Source organism: Cygnus olor, chromosome 3 (assembly GCF_009769625.2).
Source record: "Cygnus olor isolate bCygOlo1 chromosome 3, bCygOlo1.pri.v2, whole genome shotgun sequence".
In the NCBI taxonomy this organism is placed as follows: Eukaryota; Metazoa; Chordata; class Aves; order Anseriformes; family Anatidae; genus Cygnus; species Cygnus olor.
The window spans coordinates 76,017,555-76,044,609 of NC_049171.1; the positions used below are offsets into that span (position 1 = coordinate 76,017,555).

The window sequence follows — 27,055 nt, forward strand, 5'->3', positions numbered from 1 at the left end:
ATCAGATCCTCGAATTAAGCTATTCAGGAGAATAGCCCTTCAAGGGGTATGATTGCACTACCTTAAAGTTTCTTTTCAAGACAAAACCAAATGGAGAGGGGAAAAAAATAAAGATCTGGACCCTTCTTTCTTGTAGTGTTTCATCGGGTTTCCTGGTATACTATACTTAGAATGCTTAAACAGCACAGAAAACTCTTTTGCAGTACCTTCTTCTAAGCCTCTACAGACAAAAGCAATTCAGTTAAATTTGATCAAAACTATAATAAATAGAAGAAAAATTTGCTCATCTAGGACTTTTTAACCCCTTGCAGAGTTCACTTTCTCTGCCTCTCTCAACCCTTCTCTAAATTGGTTGTGGTCCCCTACTTCTCTACAACTCCAAAATAATTCCTTCAAAGTAGATTAGAAATATTGTTAATTATAGAGCCACCAAATTCACCTGAGCTCTCTTTAAGTCAGTGAGCCATTGGGAGAGACTTTTCTGTTGATATGCTAATGGTGAAAGTTGGGATTGCAAGTAGGATAAATGGATGTCCATCCCTTCTTCAAAGCAGGAAAGAACCTGTGTCACTCTGAGTTAATTTCAGAAGTCACTCCTGGTTTACATGGATGCAGAACTGAGATGCTTTGCCTTTTTTAGTCATTTGAGAAGCAACGGCAGAAAAAAATGATGGATGTGCTGACATTCAGCCCCACCATCCATCCATCAATAAAGCACAGTAGAGCTCACTTAACAAAATACCTGTTAAAGCAATAAACATTAAAAAAAAATTACATGTGAAAACCAAACATATCAATCAAAGCACAACCTTGTTTAACAACCGTTTTTCTGTGCTGGTTGTAAAAAAATGATACTGTAGTTTAGCATGTTTTCATATTCAACAGATGGCAGTGAGTCTCCAAGAGCTCCACTGCACTCCAGGCACCAGGGAGTAAAGCAAAAGACTGTCTTAACAGATAGGTAATTTGGACCTGACTTTCGGTACAGATCCAAAAGTGCTTTTCAAAACAACAACAAACAACCACCCATCAAAAATGTGCGTGCACATAAAAAAAAATCCACCTTCCCACTCAGTGAAATTGCATAATTTTATTTATTTATTTATTTATTTTTCCAACCATCCTTGCTACAGTTTACATGGAAAGAGGTGTGGTAAGTTATGTTACACATGAAAAATTACATTAAATATAATGAGGCAAGGTGGGGGGTCTGCATTCAAGAGTTTAACAGACTCCTTTGCAATAAAACAACATCTCAGCAGACATTAGGGAAAATTGTCCCTCCTGTGTGCTCTCTGCAGATCCACAAGCAGCTCCTGGACATCTTTGATAAATTTCTTTCTGAAACCTAAAGCCCACCTTGGTTTTAACCATCTGGAACCTGGGGTTTTGTATGTTTCTTCCCGTTTGCTTTTCCTTTGGCACTATAGTCTGGGTTAATCTCACAGGACTCAAAGTACTTCAGCCATTTACAGGAGAGCTAGTTGAACAGACTCTCCAGTTCATAAAGTGTAAGAAACATTTATAGTCTATGATCCATCTTATCCTAAGTCAGATGAATCTTATCCCCCAAAAAATCAAATTTATCTTCACTCCTGAAAATGGGAGTCCATGCAACTAGCTCCACGTTACAAAATCATGACCTTGGCTTGCTGTGTGATATTTAGCTGCCTTGTAGAGTGCTGCATTATTGTAACTGAATATATATATATATTCTAATTACAATATATATATATATAACAGAGATAAACACATTTCAAGCAACAAATGTTCATTTTTAGATAGCCTCATTGAAATCAGTAGTCTGCTCACTTGTCTAGTAATAGAAGATAATGGAAAGTTTCTGTTTTACATTGAGGACCTTTACTATTGAGAATAGACACAGAGATGTTTTGGTGAGGTTCTTTGTTACAAGTGCAAATCTCCTTGCCTAGTGTAGTAGAGGAGATGAGCACATTCTAGCTCATCAGAGTTATTCTCTGATAAGGCATATATGTGATGCCTTTCTGTATAAATTCTTCCATGCAAGCTTAACCTCAGTGGTAATGTCCTGTATGTCTGGACAAAGAAGGTCACAGTTTGCTGTAGGTAGCTCTGGGCTTTGTCCTGGAACAGTCATGAAGGACTGCATTGCTTCACTGGGACAGTGCAAGATGAACTAATCTGTTAAAGATACTTTGAGTACAGCAGTTAAACTGAGTTGTCATTTTGAAAGTACCATTTAGTACTCTCCCAAACCACTCAAGGATAAGGAGAACTTAGGTTTTCCATAGATTTCACGACTACGATGGAATGCTTTTTCATAACATTGGGGTGACAGTAGGATTTGTTCTGTAAATGTACCTTCTGCTTCATTCTTTAGCAAAAGAGTGATGAAAGAATCTTGAAAAATGTGTGTTTTTTTAATAAAGCAGATTAACTGAGGCAATCTAGCTGGTTAAAGTGCTCTCTAAGGCAGACTGTAATATTGCTATTTAAACATCATTGCCTTTGTCTGAAATACACATGCAAATATCACTTTACATATTATAGCCTGCATGTGGGGGTAGATATATACAATGGTGTGTGTGTATACACATACATATATATATATACATATGTATTACTATTGTCTAACTCATTTTCCCATTGTAGATGATCCCAGAGGGAACAAAATATTCCTAGCTTGGAGGTTTCCACATCTGTCCTTCAGGCAGCTATCAGAAAGGAACAGCATGGCTACATAAATCACTGCAAATCAGCACATTTTTCAACAGCATAAAGCCCTAAGCACAGAGCCACTTTATAGCACACTGTGCCATAGTTTGTTTGCAGACCTCCCATGCCAGCAGCAGGCAAGTCAGACCATTCTGTTCAACGTCTTACAGTAACCAGATGCGGGATAAAGAAATTGCCTTTCAAAGCTGTAGTCTGCACTAGGCTATTCCAAGCAAAACAGTGATGACTAGCATCCATCTTTTCTCTTCTGCTTGTCTATCAGGACTTTTCAGCCTCAGACCCCCAGCATGAAATACTCTTCTCCTGTTTTTTTTTTTTTTTTCCAAGCCAATTTAAACTTCATTTTGGAATCATAAAATCATAGAATCGTATTAGATTGTGAAGCAGTAGTTTTCACTTGGTCAGGCGGAAGTCTGTATATCAGTTATAAAGGTTCCACAGAATGTAACAGTAAAAAACTGTTGTCAGTATGTTTAAGTAGCTATTGTCAGTTAGGCACCTACTGTCAGAATGGATGGATCATCATTTGGACATGTAGATATATGTTGACTTTCCAGCCATGCATTGTTTTTCTCGTGGTATACTGTAAGATCTGCCTAGTGGAGAGTGGTTAGTTGCTCTGCCCTGAAGATGGTGGCATCCCAGATCTGTGCATTGGAAATGCAGAAATTTGCATGTGACTCATTTTCATCTGAAAATATTTTTTTTTGCCATAAAGATGACAAGGAGGCAGGATGTAGACCAGAGGGAATGAAACCAAATCCCTGCATAAAAGTGGATAGTGTAAGGTAAAAGAAGATGCATTTTATGCCATGGTAGTGAATGACTTTATGGACATGTTATGTTGATAAATGGTTTAATAGCACCATAAGAAAACAACATAACACCTATTCTTAAGGTCTGGACTGTAACATGTTGCTTGTGGCTGAATTTAAAATCATCCTGATCGTCCACAGCCCAGATGTGGGACCAATGACAAGAACAAAGCTGGAAGTTAAAGCAGAGCAGAAAACACAGCTGTATAAATCATTTTCTCCAGTATAAGCAAGGTTTCTGGTACCAATAACTTCATAATCTGACAATTCTAGTGTTACCAAACTCTAGTAATGGAAGGATGAAATGACACTGGGACTACTTGTGCTACAGGAGGGCCTCATTTCAAACAGTATTAAGAGCCTTTGCTGTATGTGACAGTGAAGGAAAATACTGGAATTTCACGGTGCCTGAAACACATGACTGTAAAAAATATTTTATCCATGCTCATATCTTTCAAGTGGGTACATGCAGCTTATAATGAATTTTGGTTTCATTAACTGAGGTAAATTTAATCAAGAAGTCTTTTGATATGGTCCTGTTACTGTCCTTTCTTTCACACAGAAATACTGTGTGAGAATTTAAAACAGTGCCTAGTGTAGAATAGTAGGCCATTTAAAAATTGGATGTTATAAAATATAATGCATTGAAAAGACTGAAATAAATTGTAGGCTATAAAAATATTTCATAATATTAAAATATAGAGCAGAAGACAAGTAAATGTCAACTCCACTTAAGGACTTGTGCCTATTAGTTGGTAGCATAAGCTCAAATTTGCTGTTGAAAACAATTTCTGAAACTTGACTAGGCTGGTTTCTTCACTGTTAGGGACAGGAACACCTCTCTATTGAACGTGGTTTGCATTTTAACAGGGTTTAGTCATAATTGTCCATTTTTTGCCAGTTGTTCAGAATAGTTCCACCTCAGGTCAATCAGCTATTGTTGGCTTCATCTCAGTTGCTTCCAGCAAGCAACAAAATATACTGCTTTAAGCTTGTCTTTCTGTGAATCATATGTTTTTACAACAGATTTGTTTGTTAAATGAACTTAAATATAGAAATAGATGAGCCAATATTCAGGGTGAGCAATGTTCAGGTCCGTTGACTCACATTTTGAATTGTCTTTCTTTCTCTCTAAACTCTCCTACTTTAAGCTAAAGGAATGTCTTCACAGTAAAGTACAGCCCTAAGATGTACATCAGTCTGATTCCGGTTTCTGTGTCACTAACTCTGCTTGTTTCTGTTTAAACATATAACAAATCCCATGAGGACTCTCCTAACCTTTGCTTATTTCAGTGTTTTTATTAGCTTTGACATATTTATCTATTCTTTTGGCCACGTGTGAGTAAGCAATGCTGGTTTCAACTTGTATCATCATATGCTGCTGTAGTAAAAATGAAAATGGAATATTTTCCAAATGCCAATCATAACATTTTTATTGTTTTTTTTTTTTTTCTTTTTAAGTACATTTTCTAGGCTCTTTTATGTGCTATATCTTTCTTGCAATTGCTTGCCTTTTTGTCCTTCCTGCTCTTAAATCCCTTAGTTACACTAGCTTGGTGGAAATTGTTTAAATGTACAGCCCAAATTCTCCACTGAGGTTTGGCTAACTAGCAAGCTATTCAAGTGGTTTTGTCTCCTGGGTATGTCTTCATCCTCTGCTTTTCCAGGTTGCTTGAATATCCATGAACCCATAATTTACCCTAATCTCCTCTAAGGCTTTGAAATAATAAAATACTTAAATAAAACCCTTTGGATAAATGTCATTTAAAATGTAGCTTTATTTGTGAACTATCATGCTCTCAGGGGAGTGGATTTTGTTCCTCAGGCAATTAAGGGGATTTTCTGTCCACTGTGTTACTGTGGTTTGTCCACTGTGATCATACCCATCTTAACTCCTGCATCAACTCAGAACAGGAAGGATGAGGAAAGTCTGGAAGAAAAATGGGACAGAATCTAGGCTGTTTCTCTGTATGATTTTTTTTTTTCCAAGGTCTGGGTTCAGTTTCCTGATCTACCACATGGTATTTTGTGGGTCATTAAGCCTTCCTATGTGTTTGAAAAATAATTCTTTGCCCAACAGGGATGCTGCTGAGGATGAATTAGGGATGGCAAAGTGCCTAGCCATTACAGAGATGGAAGGGGTAGTCTTATAAACAGAGAAATCCTTACTTCAGAAAAGAGGGAAAGGGAGATTGCTTGACTTATCATCACTAAATCTACCAGGGACATTTGAGGCAGAGCAGGGAGCTGGATTCAGTTCCTGTGCCAGAGGCCCCATGTTGTCTATTTTTTCCTTTTCACAGGCCTGACTAGGCCTAAACCTAGAGTCCTGCAGATGCTTCAAGGTTGTTCCTTCTGACAGCTGGACTCACACAGGCAAGAGAGAGATGCTTGGAGGGCCTTACCAGGGCCTCTTGCAGCACATCAGGGCACCTGGCCAGGCCCTGGAGACCACCATCATGTGGAGATTGTTCAGAGACACAGGAGACTGTCTTCACTGTTGCTCGTTTTGCACATAACGAGAGACAACTGTCTTCCCACTCTGCTCAGCTAATTATAAATTCCTGTCAGTAAAATGGATCTGCAAAATAGCATTAGGGTGGGGGTAGGGGGAGGAGATGGACATCTCTTTCCCACTGCTGAAGCTCTAGAGCTAAATTCCAGTAAGAAAGATTAGAGATTTCTGTGTAATTTCTGAGTAATTTGCTTCTGAAGCTAATTAATGTTAAAAATGAAGAATTGCTCAAAAGTATCAGGAAAAGTAAGCTTTCATCTTTATGTTACTGTGCCACTAAAATATAAAAAAATTCTGGTCCAATTCCAACCGTATGATTATTATTTTAAAGTGATACTTTTGAGATTGTGTCTCCATTTTCAAGCATACTCTCCAGAAAGGCATCTGTATTTCCTCACATTAAGTGCTAGGAAATGCAAACAGACCAAAGTTTAAGTATGAAAATTATGGAGATTTATGGCTCTCTTTATACATTTTTTTTTTTTAATAAAGTGCAGAGAAGCTACATGTAGTAACTGTTTTCTGGCTTTCTGAATTTATTACCTTGTACTGCTCTTTGCTGCTCAAATACCACTCTGTCACTTTTTTTTTTTTTTTTTTAAATCTTCCTCTTAATAAACTTTGTAATCTAAAGTTCAAAATTTTCTGTACCTGCAGTTCATGATGGTGAAACAGCAGCAATGAAAATGTTTTTTCAGCTGGATGAAGACCTTTTCTTAGGTCCATTACCTTGTACCTCATGATGCTTGGGAGAATGATTATCTCCTGGTAGCTATATGCCTTGCATAACTTTGTGCTTATTCAGAAACAGAAAAACAGTAGAGAAATTCATCTGAGGACTAAGTGGTTTCACCACCTTGCTTGTTCCGGCCTTTTGGGAGCTAGAAGATAAAATACTATCACTGGCATGCAGCAAGCAACATCAGAACTGATTAGGTTTTTGGCAGCATGGTTCAGGGTGAGCAGCGCCTCCTTCTCAGAGTACCAAAGATGACACCAAGCTTCATTGGTCATGCCTGTGGTTCAGTGTAGCTTTGTGGCAGAACTAGAAAGGGGAGTGTCTGCTGAAATTCCTAGTATATATCCCTATATATATATATATATTCCTATACTCACTGTCTTCTAGAGAAGATGAAATTTAGTTTCTGAGAATGGGAGAACCTGTGGTGTAATGGGCAGAACTGACAGGATTTGAGTAGCAGGGGTCTTGCAGGGCTCTCCTGTGTGAGAGGAGACCGTGAATTGCTCTGTGCCAGTCCAAAAAAAAACCTACCCCAAAACCGTAGTCCACAGTTTACCCAGACTGGCTCAGGGACACCCCTGATGGACTGTGGCCCATGGGCAACTTGTGCCCAGATAGTGACATCCTTGAGTGACTGAAGCTGTGGGTGATCCATGCCAGAGCTGGGACAGTGCTTAAAGCAGCAATAAGAAGTTTTTGCTGCTAGGCAACAACTTCAATACAATTATGAGTTGAGATGTATCATGCAGCACATGGCCTGTTTCAGGTTTTGTCTTTGCTGCTGGCCCATGGTAGGGGAAGACACGATTGTGTCTATACAATCTACATTTCCCTATTCAGTCTTGGCATGTGTTTGTATAAGCAAGCATACACAGAAATAGAAATGTATGTATAAAATGTCTGAAATTTCTGTGTTTTTTTTTTTTTTTAGAGAAGTCTCCAGATTTTGAATGTATGCTTTTCAAGAATAAATGATCTGTTGCATTTCATATGGTGCTTCATATCACTCATACCTTACTTATTTTCTCTTTAGGCCTCTTGCACTGAGGTAATTGGAAATATTATGGGTATATTGATTTAAAAAAGTCTTGCTTGGATCTTTAGAACAGACTTTTCAGCTTGTTATTGTAGACTAGTTAATCTGTGGCAAATAAAATAGAGAAGTTTCCATTGCTGTCTCATTTTTCTGTTGAAGAATGTTTCTGCCATCACTATTTTTTACTCTAAAGACTCCAAGATACTGTTTTCAGCTTCACAATGGTTGAAGGAAATTCAGAGATTTCCTAATTGCAACAGTGGATTTATTGTATATTACAGAAATGTTGCAATCACTACCACTTCATAGCAGAAACTGAACAACCCCACATATGTTGAATCAACTATTATTTGAATAGGCTAAAAAGACAGAGCTTTCTTTTCATTTTTGGGTAATATTTGTATGTGCTCCCTGGGGAAGGGGATCATGAAGCAGTTTTCACATGAGAATAGCATTCCTACAGCATTAATATATATATATATTTTTTAGTTTCTGAGAGTGGACCAAGACAAAGACAGAGAATGCAGCCTGGATTGTGCAGGTTCTCCTCAGAAATCCCTTTGTGCATCTGATGGAAGAACATTTTTGTCTCGGTGTGAATTTCAACGAGCAAAATGTAAAGACCCTCAGCTGGAAATTGCCTACCGGGGCAACTGTAAAGGTGAGCAAATCAAAGCTTTCCAATAGTTTCCCTTGATCATAATGCAAAATAATAGACTTTAAATAGCTTTTGAAATGTAATGAATATTGAGAACTAGTAGTGCTGTACTTGCAGTGCTGTACAGCTGACTGAAAGCAAGTAGATTGAAATTTGTCCTGTTAATTCTATAAAAATATGCTACATGAAGATGAATCTATCAGCAAAAATATGACTCCCTCACCCATTTACACTATAAGTGACTATTAATGAAATTATATAGTTAGGACCTTGTTCTTGAAGGACCATCTCATTGGCAGACTCAGAGTAACTCTCAAGATTGTTGTCTCCTGAGATTTCTTTTCTTCTGCAGTTTAGTATTTTGAGTTAGAGTTAGCTGAATTCAGTGTATGTTTCCTAACTGTTATCATTATCTCAAAAAAAAATAAAAATCTAACTGGTTGATGTTGTTTTGGTTTGCTTCAGAATGTAATTCCCCCAACATAGTGGTAGAATTGTGGGATTTTTTTCTACAAAACTGAAAGTTGTGTAAACCCTCAAACGGTGTAAATCTGAAATTCAGTTAAATCATTTGTAATGCTTAGAGCCTTCTAGCTACATCATCTACTCTTTTACTTCTGAACTCTGTTTGAAGAAGCTGTGCAACATGCAACCCTAGTGCTTCAGTTCCAATACATTTAAAGTATTCACAGGTTAATCTTTTCACTTTAGAGTAGGCTGGTGCTAGAGATTTCAGATGACATGCTAAGAGAAACATGCCATAGTTCCCTACTGAAGTGTAGGGTGATTCCCAACACAATGAACTTTTTAAAATGTAAGAATAGCAGCACTCATAAAGATTTACTTTCCCTTTCTCTCTGTCCAAAAAGAGCAGGTGGGAGGGGAGAAGAAAACCTCAGGGACCACACAGGTTCAACCTCTAGGAGCCAATTTTCCACATCGTCTCTCTCCCTTAGCTCCAGAAAGCCTCTGAAGCATCAGGACTGTTTCAAAGAGACATTCTGTCTCATCTTCTGCCTAGATGAAACACTATGCTCATTCTTCAGCCCTTTCATAATAAGCCATTGTATTAGCTGATGGATCCGTTTACTTATGTGAACAGGGATAACATAATGAAGCTACCTGAGTCAAAGTTTTTGTTACATTTATGAACAGAGAGAATTATTTCAAGCTTTGTTTTTGTTCATTTTGTACATTTAGAGCATTATACACTTATGCAGGAATGAGTTTTCCTAAGTGTTTTTCTTTCTGTTTTTATTTCTTACCATGTTGATAATGTCATCTGCAAGATTTTTTTTTTTTTTCCATAGGGATGCATTTAATCGCCTTACCCAAAGTGTATCCAGCAATGCTGGCATTTTTTATGCAGTCAACAACTACAATTTGGAGAAGTGCTCATTTGCTGTTTTTTTGTTTTGTTTTGTTTTGTTTTGTTTTGTTTTTTAATTAACATGTAGCATGTCAATATAATTGTAGACTTGGAATTAGACACCTTAGGCAGCTTAAATATTTCTAATAACGAATTTTAAAGTGTCTTTTTTTTTTTTTTTTTATTTCTACCTGTGGCTGCAATCATCAGAAATATTTCAAGCTGTAACAAATAAGTTTTACAGAAGAAAAAGGTGATCTGCTGGCCTAGCAGCAGTTTCATTCTTAACATTGCTACTTTTGATAGTCCCATCAAACATTTCCCTGCAAGAGCTGAGAAAGGCCTCAGATTAAGACCCCCTTTTGAGCCAGTTGCTTTTGCATGGTGACATTTGTTGTTGCAGGTGATGCTTGAGCAAAGAGTTGTTTCAGTAGGGTTAACCAAAAGATGATGGTTCAACTCCAGGGCAACGTTCAAGGTTTCAGTGTTTGTTTTCATTCTGTGTTGGAATGAAAACAAATTCTTTTGGAAATGTTTATCCGCCCCCCTAAAAAACAACAAAAATAAAACATTAAAAAATTGGTTTTGAATCAAGTTTTGAAGTTGTTAATGTTAGTGAAAGAAATATGTATGTTTGCCCGTGGAGTTATGAATGGAGAAAAGAGATGAAGTCATCTCTGCTTCCTGTTATAGGATTCACAACTTTAAATCTTCTCATCCATCATTGATCAGAAAGGGCCATCTTAAGTTTAGATCTGCTTTCTCCTGTCTTCTTTTCAGGTAAAAATCTCTGTTCAGCCCCCAGAAATCTTGTCTGAAAGGGAAATGCTTCCAGGAACAATTTAAATTAATTGAAAATGTTGTGACCAGGTTTTTGTGCAGTTAAGTTTATTCACTACAAATCTAAATATCCTCACAATATATGCCCAAAACCTTTTGAAACAATTTTGAGTCCATCATTTCTTTTTTATACATTCAGAGTTGGGATTTCATTTTACATTGATAAAGGAAGCTTGAACCACAATTAGACTGATGCCTTCTTTCTCCCTACATGTATCTTTTTTTCTGTTGAAAGCCATATTTGGATTGGCTATCTTTACTCCTCCTCACTGGTTCTCAGCATTTGCCTGACCTATTTGATTTTGATCATTTAAATGCTGAAATTACAAAGGGATAGTTTTCTTTAAAGATGTCTTGTTTCCTTTCTCCTTTATACTTCTGAATTAAAGTTTTGTTCACAGCCAAAGTCATCAGCTCATGTAATTCTTTGGAATTACAAAGGAAACAATTTTTAGGGCCTGGATCTTAAAGCTAAATGATAAAAAACAGTGGCAGAACTTTATGTTTTCTTTTCTTCCACTGCTGTCTTTCTAGTTCCAATGGCTGTAGCAGGGACTGAAATAGCTTTAACAAACCTGAAAATGAATAAGCCTTCCCCGCAGTTCTGAAAGAGAATTCACCTTTGACAAAACAAGCATCACAACATCACAACTGACTGCTTTGATAGTGCATTTCTTCCTTCATTCCTTCTTTCATTCCTTCATTTGTTCCTTCCTTCCTTTGATGTCCTTACAAAGTTTTTTATATTTCTTTTTTTTTTCCAATCCAAAAATACTTTTTTTTTTTTTCTTTTTTGGATTCCAGACAGTGCTGAAATCTGTTGCTAAACTTGGAAAAGTTAAAATAAGTTATAATCTTGCTAAATTTCCAGTCTGCTTTTACAGTTTTGAAGGGTTCAAATAATATGTGTAAACTGCAGATGGACATTCACATTTTTGGATACTTTTCCAAACAAAATCTGAACTCTGAAGTTCTGGAGTTTTGCCACTTACTTTACAGAGAAGTTTACTGTGCAACAGGATTATGAATCTAATAAATAAATGTATGTTGACAGTTGAGAAATATTATTTGTGTTAGGGGGACTGTTAAAGTATCACCTGTGACTGCGATCCACTCCACACACACAAATGCTTCACAGTAAATCTAGCCCTGCATAGCCCAAGAAACAAGCTATACAAGAAGTGAGAGAGCAATGTGCTTGCTTTTAAACAAGTCAGAAAGACACAGAGGCTATGTCCACACTACTAAATTAAACATTGCCAGGACACAGTATGACTGTCTGCTTTGGTAAGCTGGTCGAGAGATCCCTGCTGCACTTTGAGTATGGGCCAGCTAGTGCTTTCCACAAGACTTTATCTACAAGGCTTGGGAGTTAGCATGGGCCAGGGACAGTCCCAAGCAGGCAACATGCACAGAACCACTTTCTTTTAAGGGTTTAAGGCAATTCAGCCTGAGAACTAACTTAGCTGTTTTTACAGGACTGCCCTGATACATGTCAGGGTAGATCTACTCCTGTGGCTAGTACAACCTTGGACACGAGTCCTTTAGCACTTAGCTTTGTTCCCTCCACTACAGCTGGTGAGGACGGGACTGGAGTGCTCTGGATGTCACACAGGAAGGCTTGGTAACTTACAAAGCTGAGCCTTCGACACTTTTAGTCAGCACATGTGAAAAGTACAAGATAAGTTTCTTAGTCTTGAAAATAGAACCAAGCATGCAGAAGAACCATTTCTGAAAAAAAAAAAAAAAAAAAAAAAAAAAGAGTTCTAACAGCAAAAAGAAAATAACCCCTTTAAGTTATATCCCTGAATGATGCAGCTGCCCATTATGAGCAGAGTTTTGCCCAGCGCTGTAGGACCAGTAGCTACTGTCTTATAGTTAATGGAGATTTTACAAGATTTGTGACATGGCAGAGGTTACCCCAGAAGGCTTTGCTTGTGTCGAAGCTGAAGCACAGAAGATATCAACTAAAAACAGCTTTCCCGTCAGAAATAGGAGAGGTATGCTCTGGAGACCCCTTGTAGCCTTTGCAGAAAAATTCGTCTTGGATCTTTGAGGAGGAAGTCAGTGGGGCTCAGGTGACACACTATTATTGCCTCTATCTCCTATCAGTGTCTGGTGTGTAGGAGAGGTTGTCATGGCATGAAAAATTCTTCAGAGTAGGGATGTGGTGGAGGAAGGAGAAGGAGTCCAGATTACCTCATCTCCATGAATGTCCGGACAGAGGTTTGTATTGTTATGCCTGACCTAGCACTGCTTTTCCTGGGGTTTATCTTTTAAATTGGAAAATAAGCCAAATAAGCCTCATAACAAATAGATACTATAAATGTGTTTTGCCTTATGATAATGACAATGCAGAATAATATGTTCATCCTATTTAAGTGACTTATGGTACTGATGGATGTCAAAAGTTCAAGTTTTGATTTGTTTTCATACTGCTTAGATATACTTTTCATACTGCTTAAGTATTCATCTTTCTCACCCTTTTCATTCAATATTATTTTGAGGCTGGCTTTCTGGTGACTAACAAATCCCTGAAAGCCTGAGGTTAGATAGTAATGCCCTACTTGCAGTCCCCCAAGCTATGTGCGTTTTTAGCTGGTGCTCAAACACATACTGTGCTACAGCTAGAGTTTGAGTGTCCTTTTGAGGCTGTGCTTTGCTAAATTCCCATTTTATTCTTGAAGAAAGTACTGCCCAGTTAAGAAAACAGGGGGTGTGAAGTAGGCCTTCCTGAACCCACCTCAACTCCAAGGAGGTTATAACTCAACTCATCTATCCATACCACTTACCAGCTTGGAACAAAGTTATTTATGGCTTTGTGAAAATTCAGAGAACCTTGGATGAAAATTCATATTATCTTCTGAAAATTCTGAGGTTTTAGAGCATACTGGTTTGGACAAATTTTGCATAAACGGTCTGTGCAGTTCAGACCATCAACAGCATACAGGCAGAAATGAATTAACACATCAGATGTTTAGGGACTGACATATATGAAATAAGTCCCTTGAGCCACAGAATGGATAGTACAAACCTGACTGTGCACAGAGGTGTAGTCCTGGTAACTACTGCATGTACTCAAACTTAAGCACACGCATAATTAGTGTGTACTTTGCTCAGTGAGGACTTCCTTCTTGATCTGACAAATGTAAGGCTGAATGTATGTCATAAGTCATGATATGGGACTACCTGAAACAGGGGGTTTGTTTAGGTTTTGTTTTTCATGGAGTATTTTGTATATTCCCTTTAAAAAATCCTCTTTTTCCCCCGTGTTTAGAATTACTCTGTAAAATTTAGTCTCATCACTATAGAATGGCATTGTACAAAGAATATTCAAATTTTCTATTAAGTCATGAAAATTTTGCTTTATAGGTAAAAAAAAAATGAGAGAATGCTTCAATAATTCCTAGACTCCTGTCAGTTTCCTCTATGCTAAAATAAATAGACTTTTTTTAAAAAATGTTTTTATTTTTTAGCCTTTGTATTCCCAAAACTGAACAAGTTTTTTTCCCACGAACTTTGAAAAGGTGAACTCATATTTTTCCTGCAGCAGTTTTCAAGTAATTTTAGACTTTTCAAGTGGTTTTCCATGACAGTAAATAATGTGTATTAACTTTTAAACTAGAAATTATGATGCTGGGTTGAGTTGACTGGGACTGAAGGCTTTCCAACCCCCAAAAAAAAAAAAAAAAAACAACAGCTGTGCTTCTTTTCCCTGATTTTTATTTTTATTTATTTACTTATTTTAAATGGCAACAAACTTTAGTCCTAGCTAGGTTAGTGGAAGATTTGGGATCAATGGAGTTTTTCAGAGTTCAGAAACTTTGAATAACTCAGTTTCCATTGCACAGCCTTTCACCTCCCAGCTCAGTAACTTCAGGTCTTAAGTGTACAAAGTCTGCTAGCTGACTGCATCTTGTTCAAAGCAAGCTCTATCTATAAGAGGAGTGTCTGGTGGAGTGAACGCAGTTTTTCTCTCTTTTGGATCACCAAAAAAAACGGTGACTAGCTGCCAGCAGCAGGTCAATTGGCAGTTTTGCTGATGGTGTGAGGGTGAATTGGAAGAGGTAGCACTTTAGTTCATCTGGGTAGTTTGAACTTCAAGCATTTAAGTTATTTACATGGATGTGTGCTGAGATTTAGGCAGTTTGTCATGAGGCAGCTGAAAAGTATGTTCAATGCCTGTGACTGAATTTTAGATGTCTGTGGCATTCTCATTTTGGCTACTGAGAATTTTTTGCCTGAACAAATAAGCCTCCATCTCCCATGGAAATGTCACTCTTAGAGTTAGCTGAGGGTAGTTCCTGCTTAACTTAAGTTTGCCCTGAAGGGCACTGCAGGATAATGGACTCACAATATCTTTTTTCCTTCTCCTCCTTCTTCTCCTTCTCCTCCTTCTCCTCCTTCTCCTTCTCCTCCTCCTCCTCCTCCTCCTCCTCCTCCTCCTCCTCCTCCTCCTCCTCCTCCTCCTCCTCCTCCTCCTCCTTCTCCTTCTCCTTCTCCTTCATTTTTTTTCTTTTCTCTTCTTATTCCGTAAATAACAGTAATGAAGGCTTGTTCCCTTTGCTTGTTTTTAAGTGAATGTACCATGCCCACAATTGGGGTATTCAAGACCAATATTCTGAATCTATTAAGTGAGTAGGTCAGTAATAATATTTGGTATTCTCATGTTGTGATCAGTGGAAAAACAAGTTTATATGTACAGTCCTGCCGGTATATTTTAGCCCTAACCTAGACTTCTTGAAACATTCCAGCCAAGGAGCTTGGATTTGCTGTCCATAACATTTCTAGATTCTTTACCAATACTTAACAAATAATAATTCTGTAATGGCTAGAGGTTTGATATAAATTGTTGCTCACTGTAAAATTGCAACTGCCAATTTGCATCACATTTCCCTACTGCGCTGTCATCATGTAGCAGCAACCGGAGTTTTCTGGAAACTGTTGAACTGGCCTGCGGACCCATGTCTGAGTGGCTCATACTCAAAACAGGAATTTATATAGCTTTACACAGAATGATAATTTCACTCCCGAGTAGCGTGGCATTTAGTTTGGCTGGCACACAGGGTATGCATTCAACATTTGCAGAGAGGTAGCCCCAACAAGTCTTTGCTGCTTCCTGAGCACCAAGGATAGCTGTCACAGACACCAGTGTTATTGTTGTTCTACAGTTATGGAGACCCTCTTTCTCCATTGGAAACCCTAGATAGCTCATGTTTGGCTTAACTCATTTGTGGTATCTTAAAGAGCCTAGCTGTTTAAAAATGCCATTCTTTTATGGACTACCATAGACATAACAAAAGGTACTATCTTCATTCTCATGATTCACATAAAGAACTGGAACACATCAAAATATGGGTGGAATTTCCCATAAAGATGTATTTTACTATTTACTATTTGCTTTCCTTAGAGGAGAGAAACACCCAGCATTTCTGTTTTATTAAAACAGAGCTTTTAGCAATAATGCAAAGTTTCACTCATTTGAATTATTAGTATGGTGAATGAATTAAGGATATGTTTGAATGTTATGAATTGATATGAATTAAATATCCAAGGACATTTCTGTCCTTGGATGAATATGCAGATATGATATTCCCATTTTGAAGAGAAAGGATCACAGTTGTTTTAGGCTTGTAAACAAATCTTGGTCCCATAACACATGAATGTAAGCATCCTTTGGGGAAACATTCCTGTTGCCTCATAGCTAAGGAACTGGGTTGTGAATGCTGGACATGGTTTTTGAGTGCACACCTAATCCTGTATTCCCTTGGAGGCTCCCTTCCAGCTCAGGTTTGCCTGCAAGCCAGGTGTGAGCTTGACGTGTGCTTGCAGTGTCCAAGCACGTCTGTTAGGTCAGCGTGTGGGCAGGGACAGTGGCTCGGCCAGCCCACCTGCTGCCTGGAAGGAAGCCTTGTGGGCTGCATTTGGGAGCCAGACTGTGCTCCTGAGATGTTTCATTTGGAGAGAGAAAGTCACAGTGACTAGGTTTAGTTCTTTCCCTACCTCCAGTGAAAGTGGGACTGGACCAAGGTGTCAACCTATAAAGTAAACCTGAACACATGGTGAAAGCTTGCACAGTCTGCAGACTGAAAGCAAAACAGTTTTCACTTGTTCTCCTCAGCTCTCCCTTTTCCTCCTTTTTTTTTTCCTAATGTTTTTGAGGAAAAAGGAGGAAAAAATGTATAAGTGGTATCAGTACTTTTTTTTTTTTTTTTTCCCAAATAAACCCTTTCCTGGGGAAAAAAAATGTTATAGGGCAGATTTTTATCACAAAATACTTTTAGCTAGGAGCTGTCTCCTCCTTTTCCAGACCTATTTTCTCACTGTGAATACTGCATTTAATCTGTAGGATGACTGCAAGTTTCCAGACTGCACTGCTGGCAGTCCTGCTAATACAAACCCTGTTCAACTCTAACCTCGCTATAGCTTGTTTCTGAGCCTTCATTTATGCTGTGTATCAAGCTACTGTAGTGAAGTGTTATTTCAAGAAAAAATACTCAGCATCTTGGTGAACAAAATGTATCTACACGGAGAAGATATGATTTATGTGGTCACTGAAAGCAGGAGGAGATGGCTTCTGATACTGCTTTCTAGGAGGTATTTAAATGGGGTGGATAAAGTTTTAAGTATGTGTGGAATATTTTTGTGGAATATCCTTTGCTTTTTTATATGTGTCTACTGGCACATGGAAAATAAGACAAAAAGCACTGAAATATTATCCAAAATTTGCTGGAGGTGGAATTTATCTCTTATAAAAATACTCAGTTTTTTCTTGATTATATTTCTCAAAACGGAATGTGACAAAACCAGACTGCACAGAAAAAAAGCATAAAAGAGCATTCTTGGGCATAAAAAGGGTATGCTTTTAGAACAAAAAATGCAGTCATATTTTTTTTTTTTTATTTTGTGAAGGTTTACTTTTTCTGATCATGTAATTTCAATTTAATTTTCTGTTAAAATATAAAATTAAATAAATATAAAATGAAAATCTTAAAACAAGTGAAGTAGAAACAAGTAGTGCTAAAGCAATAGTACTGCACTGAGGTTTGAAACCAGAAATAGTTGCAAGTCTCAGATTTTCAATGCAAGAATTATAAATTGGCCCATATTAGGCTTATTGAAAGTATTTATCAAGTCAGCGTTCTGTTCAGAAAGCCTAATCTGGCCTTTGGTATGTAAAATATCAGAAAGCTGTAGCTTCAGTTTTTATTGCAAATATTTGATTCAGTTCTAGTCAGAGTGTACCTCTCCAAATGTGACTGTTAGCAAATCAGGAGAAATATTATTGTGCTAAGAAGATTTCCAGCACGGCATTCCTTATTTTATCTTAAAGCTTAGCCATCTGAATTGCTGGGCAGTTGGAAAATTAAAAAAAAAAAAAAAAAAGTCAACAAAAATGCTACACTGCTTGCCTGCCACTGTTGGATGCCAATAGAGGAGAGTGCCAAGATTGCTTTGCTGTTTTGTTTGAATCCAGAATGCAGCAATAAAAATAAATAGTGAAAGAGTCAGCTAGCCCTCGTCACAAGGCAAGTCTTTTTTTTTTTATGGCTGTGTCAGGCTACATGTCTGTGCTGACATCCTTTCCAACCCAAGAGGCTAATAATCTCTGCATCTTTGAAACTGAAACTTTGAGCACATATAGCTTGTTATGTTTCCAATCACTAGAGATTACTGCTATTTATATGCTTTGTTAATACAGACATGATCAGTTCTTTGGAATATGCATTGATTTAAGTCAAATATTGTAGAAAATTTTCATGTTATGTTTGTGCCATAGAAACCAAACTGTGCTCTGAATAAAAAAAAAATGGTGCTAAATGAACTACAAATGAAGGTTATTTGACTTTTATTCTATCTCTACCAATTAGCAAAAGGTTATAGTGGGAAAGAAATGTGGTAGAAAAAAGCTCGTTAATTGTTAGGACAATCCAGTAAAGTGCTCAGCTGGATAGCTAACTTTAAACAGCTTGACACTGTGTATTTCTAAATTTAAGTATGTGTATTTCTGGCATAAATAATATAGGCATAAATAATATAGGTATTCTGGCATAATGAAGGGGCAGTAATGGAAGCCTATGGAGATCAAGAGATATTTGAAATTATTAGTGCCTAAGCTAGGTCTGTTTGTTCAAATCTATGTGACTTTAGAAAAGCTTTCTCTATACCATAGGAACAGCTAAGTATATGTGGAAAGCCCTCAGGGAAACATTTTCTTCAAACAATTAACTTTAACCACTTTATAAGTAGTTTTAACAAAGTAGTAAATGTTTCTGAACTGTTCAGTGGCATATTCAAGCTATAATAAAATAACTAAATAAAATGTAGAGTGTATTTTATGCATAAATACATAACAAACCTGTGTCACACACAGTAATCTCTTTGAAAGTATGTGATGTCTGCTTCAGTGTATTGCGATTGGGAAAGGTACTTTTATTCTTACTGAAATATATAGCAAACCAAGAAATACTGGATGAGCTAAATCAAAATCTTTGCTGGAGATTTATCTATCCTTCTGGCAAGCTGTTTACTTTTCCATGAGAGAATCTGGGTTAGATCTCCCTATGGAGCCCCAAAGTTGCTGTAAATTCAGTTGTATTAAATGTTACTTTAGAGATGGTGTTTACACCCTTGATGATTTTGTGTCATTGTTTTAAAGATAAACTTCTACTCTGCAGTAATAAACCTCTCTCTATGTGATATATTATTCAAGGGTTAGCCAGTAGAGTTGAAGTTGAGGGATTGTATTTATTTATTCATTTATTTATTGAAGCTTAGTGTTTTAGGTGCTATACTGTTGGAAATTAAACATAAAATTAGATAAGTTCCAAGTCAATCTTGTGCTGCTTGTAATGCTAATTCTGTTTTCAGAATTTCCCTGGTACTACAATTTTGGATCACCTTTAGTGTTATTTCAGAAAGTCCTATGTTCCTAGCCCTGATGTACACCAGAATCTGGTTTTGGATGCTGCAGTTGCCTACTGATGCCACTTCTGAGATGAAAACTTTCTGTCTTTCTGTCAGGCCTGTTTGTCAGCTAATAATGTCCAAATGAGCTAATTTAAAGTAACCTCATACATCTTCATGCTCAGTTTCTATGCCAGGAGATTTTTTTTTTTTTTCCAGCAAGCGTCTGAGATGTAAAGACCTATTTACCTGGAGGTAACAGGATAAAGTCTCACTAACTTAGCCATTAACATAATTCAAAATTACAGTTGGGCATACATATCTGCAAAATTAGTTTTTCCCCTTGTCTGAATATAGGCAAATAATGTCTCATTTCAGCAGGCTTTTTACAGGTCTTAGAACCTGTCTCTTCACCATGTCATACACTGCATTCCTGCTTGAGCCTGCTGGCTTCAATATTAATTCTTACACTAGGGAAATAAATAAGGGATCGGGGGAATTCTACCATTAGATGATTCCAAAAGTTTAAACAAAAACATATTTAAAGAGAAAAATGTTTTCTTTTTCTTTCTCTATTTTTTTTAGAGGTAGAAATCCATTATAACAACAATGAAATGAGTCTTTCTTGTTCCAATGGTGCACAGCATTGCCCAGTTCTTGTCATCCTTCCAACACCTTGCAGACTCAGAGACCCCGCTGCTCTCAGCTTGTTTGTCACCAGTGTGATGCCATTTACTTGGAAAGAGTTCAGCCTGCTTTGGCCAGGTTCCATGATGACCAAAACCAAAGTTGTGGGCTGGTTAGTCAGCACAGATGTACCAAGTAACCCCCTCACCTTTCATTCTTGGTCTTTATTTCAAAGCAGTTCAGAGTCCATCCCGTTCTGAATTATTCCACTTCTAGATAAAGAGGGAAGTTGAACCTCTATGTGAGAGACTGCACTGGGATCCCCATATATGTCAGTATTCCTATAAGCCTCCTTCCGACAAGCCACTTCTGCCTATCCTACTACTTTGATATGCTTATGAGTCATCTTCATTATTTTCATTATTACTTGTGAGAGGGGCACAGAGGGGATCTTCAACAAGAACTGGCTGGATGCACTCATAGGACTTTGCACAGTGAGTCCTGGATTTGGCTTTGCTGAAAGAGTGTGAGCAATGGCCAATTGGCAGTTTAGTTTCCCTATGGATTAGGGTCTCATGCCTCACTGACTTTTGCCTTTTAGGATCTGCAAGATCTCCCAACATCTGTCTTGTCTGATGCTTTGATGTGAGCTCATGTTTCATTCTTACTTCTGGTCACAGCAAAAATTATTTTCTTGTCCTTTTTTCACCTGTTATTTTACATAAATGTCTAACCCTTAAGTGTCTTGAATTTTTCCTTTCCTTTGGAAAATTTTGGTTGAAATCAGATAATCAGATGCTATAATCTTGCAAATGTATCATCAAAATAACTATCATAACTTCTGGCTTTAGTAATATTTTATTTGAAATGAATTTAGCTCCTCTGAATTAATAACCTAATGTTCATTAATATTCTGAGAAAAAATATTTTATATGTCTTTTATTTTGACAACCCTATTACATTTCTTCTGTCAGGTTTGGACTGCATCTACATGTCTCATATATATTCCCCTATGGTAATTCCTTGGTGAAATAAAAAAGCAGAATTGGGAATAATATTTTGGCTAGACACAATTTCAGATGCTTAGCTTGATAAGAGAGCTTCCTCCTGGGTTTATTTTTGGGTATTTTGAAGCATAGTAATGCCCAACAGCTTTAAAATGTTTCCATGGTTTCCAACACAACACAAGACTTCAAACCTGAATTTTATATTCCCCTAAATTTGGTCATTGTTGATTTTAAAGCATATTAGATCATCCACAAATAGGAGGGTTTCAAAACATCGAGCTGTTTAGAAACAAGTGGTGGACAGTTTTGGAGAACTTCTCTTTTGCCTTGGCATGTTTTTAGGATAATTCATATATTGGAGATAATTTACAACCCTGATGGTACTATTGCAGAGACCTTATGTGATGGAATTTATATCACTTTTCCTTTCAGACATTTAAACCACATGTCATTCTAGAAAAACAAGGACAGAGGTCCAACAAAGAAGTGATTTATTTTCAGTTAAAATACTAGCTACATTAAAACCACATGTTATTAAGTACTGTATGACCGAACCATGCTCAGAATAAGGCTTACAACACCAAAGCTTGCTTACAATGTTTCTTTTCCTTTTTTTTTTTTTTCCTTTTTTTTTTTTTTCTTTTCTACCACAAACTTTGGCAGTGCATGCATTAACAGATATTACCTGAGCTGCACAGTACTTTGACTATAATTTTTTCCTTGATGAAACAAGTTGTTGAAATACCAGAGAACAAATTAATTGACTTCCTTATTATTTTTCTCACATTTCTAGATGGTTGAACATTTATGTCTGTTTTAGGTGACAGTATATCACTGTGATTCTCTCTCCTGAACCACATAATATGATTAAGATCAATTAAGACTGAAACTTAATTTTTCAGAGTGAAACAACTTGTACTTTGGGCACTTTACCAACATGAACTGTATAACTCTCATAACACTCCTGAGAGATAAATAAAATCTTACTTTACAGAAGAATAAACTAATCCACAGAAGTAATGCACACAAGTCCAAGACCAGAAGGGAAAACCGTAGGAAGATTAGAATTAAGGGGCCTCAATTCTGTGTTCAGGGTACAGATACTGAGGACTAGTTTCTGTCCATAATGTTACACTTTCCAACAAGATTGTCTAGGACATGAAGGGATTTTTTTTTTTTGTGTGTGTGTTAAAGTTGCCAGATGAGTTGTCCAAAACTTGGTGGAGATGACTAGTGAAGGATTGAAGGATTCATCCTGTAAAAGGGATTTTTGCAGTTGCACCAGGCTTCTGTGCTGGCTCTATGCAGGCATGGCTAGATGATGCTAACACAGGAAGGGTGCTTGGGGGAAAAGAAACGTAGCTGTTTCACCTGTATGTGACAGAGTAACTCTTGGGGAATGCTAGATTACAAAATGATGTCAAGATACAGTGGTATCTAATTGGGAAATGCAAAATGTTGTTTCCTCGTCGTTCAGATTCTGTTCAATGTGCAATTTGCATGCACTAGAAAACCTTTCCTGTCACTTTCCAGGAATTCTACAGACATTCACTAATTAACACAATGCCTGTGTCTCATAGGTAATTGCTGGGCACTTTTCCTCCTAGACGGGAACTGGCCAGTTACTGTCAAACAATCTTTAAACAAAGTAGAGATCAGAACCAGCAAATTTCTCAGTTTGTATGCTTGAGATCATTCTAATTCAGATGTTACAATCACATCTTGAAATCATTAATACTTCCTTAAGCTTGTCTGGTATTCTCATTTGTCTTGAAATTGCCTAGCTCAAGCAGATGCTGAAGTATTGATTCTGCATCAGCAACATGCTAAAATTTGTAGTGGCTTTAGACAATAAAAGGTACAAAAGCTTATGTTATGTGTCTTTTCTCAGCCTTTGGTTGCCTAATTGAAATATAATATCTGTATTAGACAATATAGCATTTTAGACAATAGAAACTACTGAATTAAAGCCGGCTAATTTACTGCCTTGTCTTGGATGGAGACCAGTACTGGGTAATGAAGGAGATGGCGCAAAGAACCACACAGTGGACAAAAAAGGCCTGTGTGGTAGGCTGGCTTGACTAGTGACAAGTCTAAATCATAAGCTGTTACAATAAATTTTAGCACAATATGAATTATGTCCAAAATTATTATTGAATCACCTGCCCAACAAGCCTCGATGTTGTACAGTATGTGTTTGTTTGTTTGTTAATTACCAGCCTGGTAAGCACATCTATAGTCAGTTACCACTGAGCTCACTGCCTAACTGAAGTAAATGGTGTGTAAACTCACAGTAGGAAATACATGGTAGCTATACTCCTGCTGCCTGCTTCGTGTTTCCCAAAGCATTGGAAAGCTGGTCTTACTGCTGATGCCACCTGCAGTGAAACAATAAGGTGAGGCCTGAAGTGGCAGCTATTGTGTTAAATTGTTTGAAGAAGCCTTTTTTTTTTTTTTTTTTTTTTGGCTTTCTGCCCTTCTGGCAGCAGAGGGAGCAGCAAAGTCGTCTCTCCAGGCATCTCTACATCTCATCTCCTAGTTCTGTCCTTCTGTTCCATGCTTCACTCTAGCCTTTGAAGTGGCAAAATTTCAGTTTTGTTTACTTTGCTTGGCAGCTGAGCACATGTGGGCAAACCAAAAGGACTCATAGGCTAGACAGGCAGTCAAAGGTTGGAGGAAGATGATTATACTAGTGATTGACTTATGATATGCAGTAAATGTTGTTATGTTAGGTGAATTAAGACAATATTGCCCCTAAATTATTGTCTTCCACTGGTTTTGTTTCTTTGTTTCCTAGAAATAATGCAACTAATGTTAAATTTTCCCTGATTATAATTCCAGTTCTCTTTACATGGGCCTCAGAGCCTTCTTCCTTTTCCCCTCTCCCCCCTTAGGTTATTGTTTATCTTTTCTTTACATTGCATCATCCAACTGACTTGTCTTCTCCCTTCCTCTAGATGTTTCCAGATGTGTGGCTGAAAGGAAGTACACCCAAGAACAAGCTCGAAAGGAATTTCAACAAGTGTTTATTCCAGAATGCAATGATGATGGCACATATAGTCAGGTTGAAAATTTTTAATTCAGTATCTTGCATGTCTGGAAAGTTAGACTGTGTGTGTTTCAAATATAATGAAATGAAATGTGATTTCAAAATGAAATGTAATTTGTACTAACAATGATGTTAAAAAATAGAAAGAAAATTCATGTTTTGTGCCAGCTGAGTCCTTGTTCTTTTTTTTCAGAGTTGGCCAGCAAAAGAGCCAAACATTACTGTTGTTCATGTGATACACTCCCTATTCTTCTAGGCTGAGGCAGCTGAGTCATTCTTGTAGCCCCCTGAATACTCATCAGATGGTAAAATGTTTGGAATTTCTGATCTATTCCTGATCTAAACCAGAAATCTTGTGACCAGAGTCCATATCTTAAGGCTAATAGCATGAATCATACAGGATTCTTCCCTATCCTCAGCTGAATTTCTGCACAAGTATATTGTCTGAGGCTAATTAGGTTAGATTATAGAATTCAGAAGGGGCACAGCTAGGTGGTTACCCTGTGATATATATTCTGGTGAAGGTTGCCTTCTGCTGCCACTGTACTGCAATTCAATTGTGGAGTTGTGCAGAAGACCATCCTTGTTTTAAGAGGGAAGTGATATTGGCTCTCAGGACATATAATGCAATTGATTTCTAAGAGGAATTCCAAGAGTTTCCTTTCTGACAGCTTGGGATATGAATAATGCTGGCAGAAGCATTCTGTCCTGCACTTTCAGTGGGTGGAACAATATGTTCTCTGTGTGGAAAAAAACTCAAGATTGCTTGCTTCATGAATAGTTTGTGTGTCCCTTGAGGAATTTTGTTGTGAGGTTTTCATAACACCTGCACCTCACTCTCCTGAAACAGGAATAAACAACTGGATATTTCAATAATTTTCTCTTCCATTGGATTCTGAAGGACCTACCTCACTTTGCTTGAAAGAAGCTCTTCATAATGCTAAAAAATCATGTGTATGATGGAGATTAAGGTCCATTATGGTTTGTCATTCTAGGTTTTGCCAATATAGTTTGCTGGACACAGTAAACATGTCATGAATGCTGCAGGATAATAGACATATGTCTGACAGACTGCACGCGGTTCATGTCATTTCTGACAGGTTCAGTGCCACAGTTACACTGGATACTGCTGGTGTGTCACTCCCAATGGTCGTCCTATCAGTGGAACTGCCGTGGCCCACAAAACTCCCCGGTGCCCAGGTAAGATTTGTTCAGCTGACTGGGTTATGACATTGTCTTATGAATATTAGAGTTTAGTTGGGGCATCTGGGTAGACTTAAGGAAAAAAATCTTCACCAGATATGTTGTTCAGCACAGGAACAGGTGCTTGTGGAAGCACTGGACTCTCCCTCCTTGGGGATTTGCAAAATTCAACTGCACAAAAGTTGGTCTAGCTTTTAAGCCAGCCCTGCTTGAGTTCTTCTGAGGCCACTGCCAACCTAAATCTTTCTGTAATTCTATGGTCCGTATACTTTATTTGTGTTATTATCTAGCTACTGAAATGTTTTTCTGCAGTGGTTATTTGTATGATAGTTATGATTCACTGTGTGAAACCATGCAACTGACTTGCAGAGGCAGTTCTTTATGTTGCAACTCTCATGTAAACTCATTGCAGAGTTTCAGAAATTCCAGAGGGCTTTGTCTTTTTGATTTTTTAAGTATTTGGCATATAGAAACAAAACAAAAAAACACTCCCAACCAAAAATATTGACACTGACTTGTACCATAGTCCAGTGAAAGAACTCCCACAGCAAATCTCATGATTGGCCAAATCCAGAGAAGAAATAAAAATAAAACAAAGCACTAAGAACATAATGGAATAATTGTCTCTAGAAATTAATTGGCAAATCAAACTCACTTGTCTTTCATTAGAAGGACAATTACCAGCTTCACTGTTTTTCAGGAATTTGCTTTTGACCTTATTTCATTTACGTTGATAACAAAGATGATGAATCCCCAGTGTATGGACAGTTGCCGGAACTGCTGTTCACCTTGCTTGAAGCTGGCATAATTGCACCCTTTTGACAGAAATAGCTCTAAAAATTACTTGAGCTGTATGTATTGCATTTCTGCTTGTGCTGCAGCACCATTCTCTGTCAGACAGTAGAAAGAATAACTTAAAACTTAAAAAAAAAAAAAAAAGCTAACTGTAATATAAATGAAGCTGAAAGAAGTGATTAAGATCTTTGAGGGAATTCACCGGGCCTGATCTACTCCCATTGTTTGAACACAGTAATGAAATTTTTAAAAAGTACATGGAGGAGGGAAAATACCACTATGAAAGTTTCAACAAAGATTATAAAAAGTTAATTCATTTTTAAGGTCTGTCTTGTTTAAGTGATTTGCAGAATCTTCCATGCATGTTGCCTGTAGGTGAACTTTAGCCAGAAAGAATAATTCTCTGACTAATCCATTTGATCCAGTCTGAAAAGTCTCTCTGGCATGACTGTGAATTGTGAAAATTAACATAAATATTCAAAAGGTTTAAAATACATTAAAGCATGCATTTGTTTCAATATAATTACTGTTCATAACTTGAGCATGTCTTTATAAGACACAGGTTAGGATAGTATTTATGTGTTCCAATGTACTATTGATTTGAATTGTTTTGAATGTCCTTAGCTAGGGCTTCTCTGAAAGTGTGCTCTCATTGCTTTGTAGAATCATAGAATGATTTGTTTTGGAAGGGACCTTAAGGATCATCTAGTTCCACCTCCTCTATCATGGGCGGGTTGCCACCCTCAAGACCAGGTTGCCCAGGGCCCCATCCAG

General features: G+C 37.4%; 1 protein-coding gene across 8 annotated transcripts in view; it reads left to right on the forward strand.

Moving 5' to 3' along the window:
• Window positions 1-27,055, forward strand: part of SMOC2 (SPARC related modular calcium binding 2) — a 147,697-nt gene that overhangs the window by 35,968 nt on the left and 84,674 nt on the right. For all 8 annotated transcript variants that reach the window (XM_040551196.1, XM_040551197.1, XM_040551198.1 and 5 more), the window contains exons 2-4: window positions 8,316-8,487; window positions 24,192-24,298; window positions 25,384-25,483. In XM_040551196.1, coding sequence (XP_040407130.1) covers window positions 8,316-8,487; window positions 24,192-24,298; window positions 25,384-25,483 — 379 coding nt within the window. The remainder of the gene's footprint in view (window positions 1-8,315; window positions 8,488-24,191; window positions 24,299-25,383; window positions 25,484-27,055) is intronic.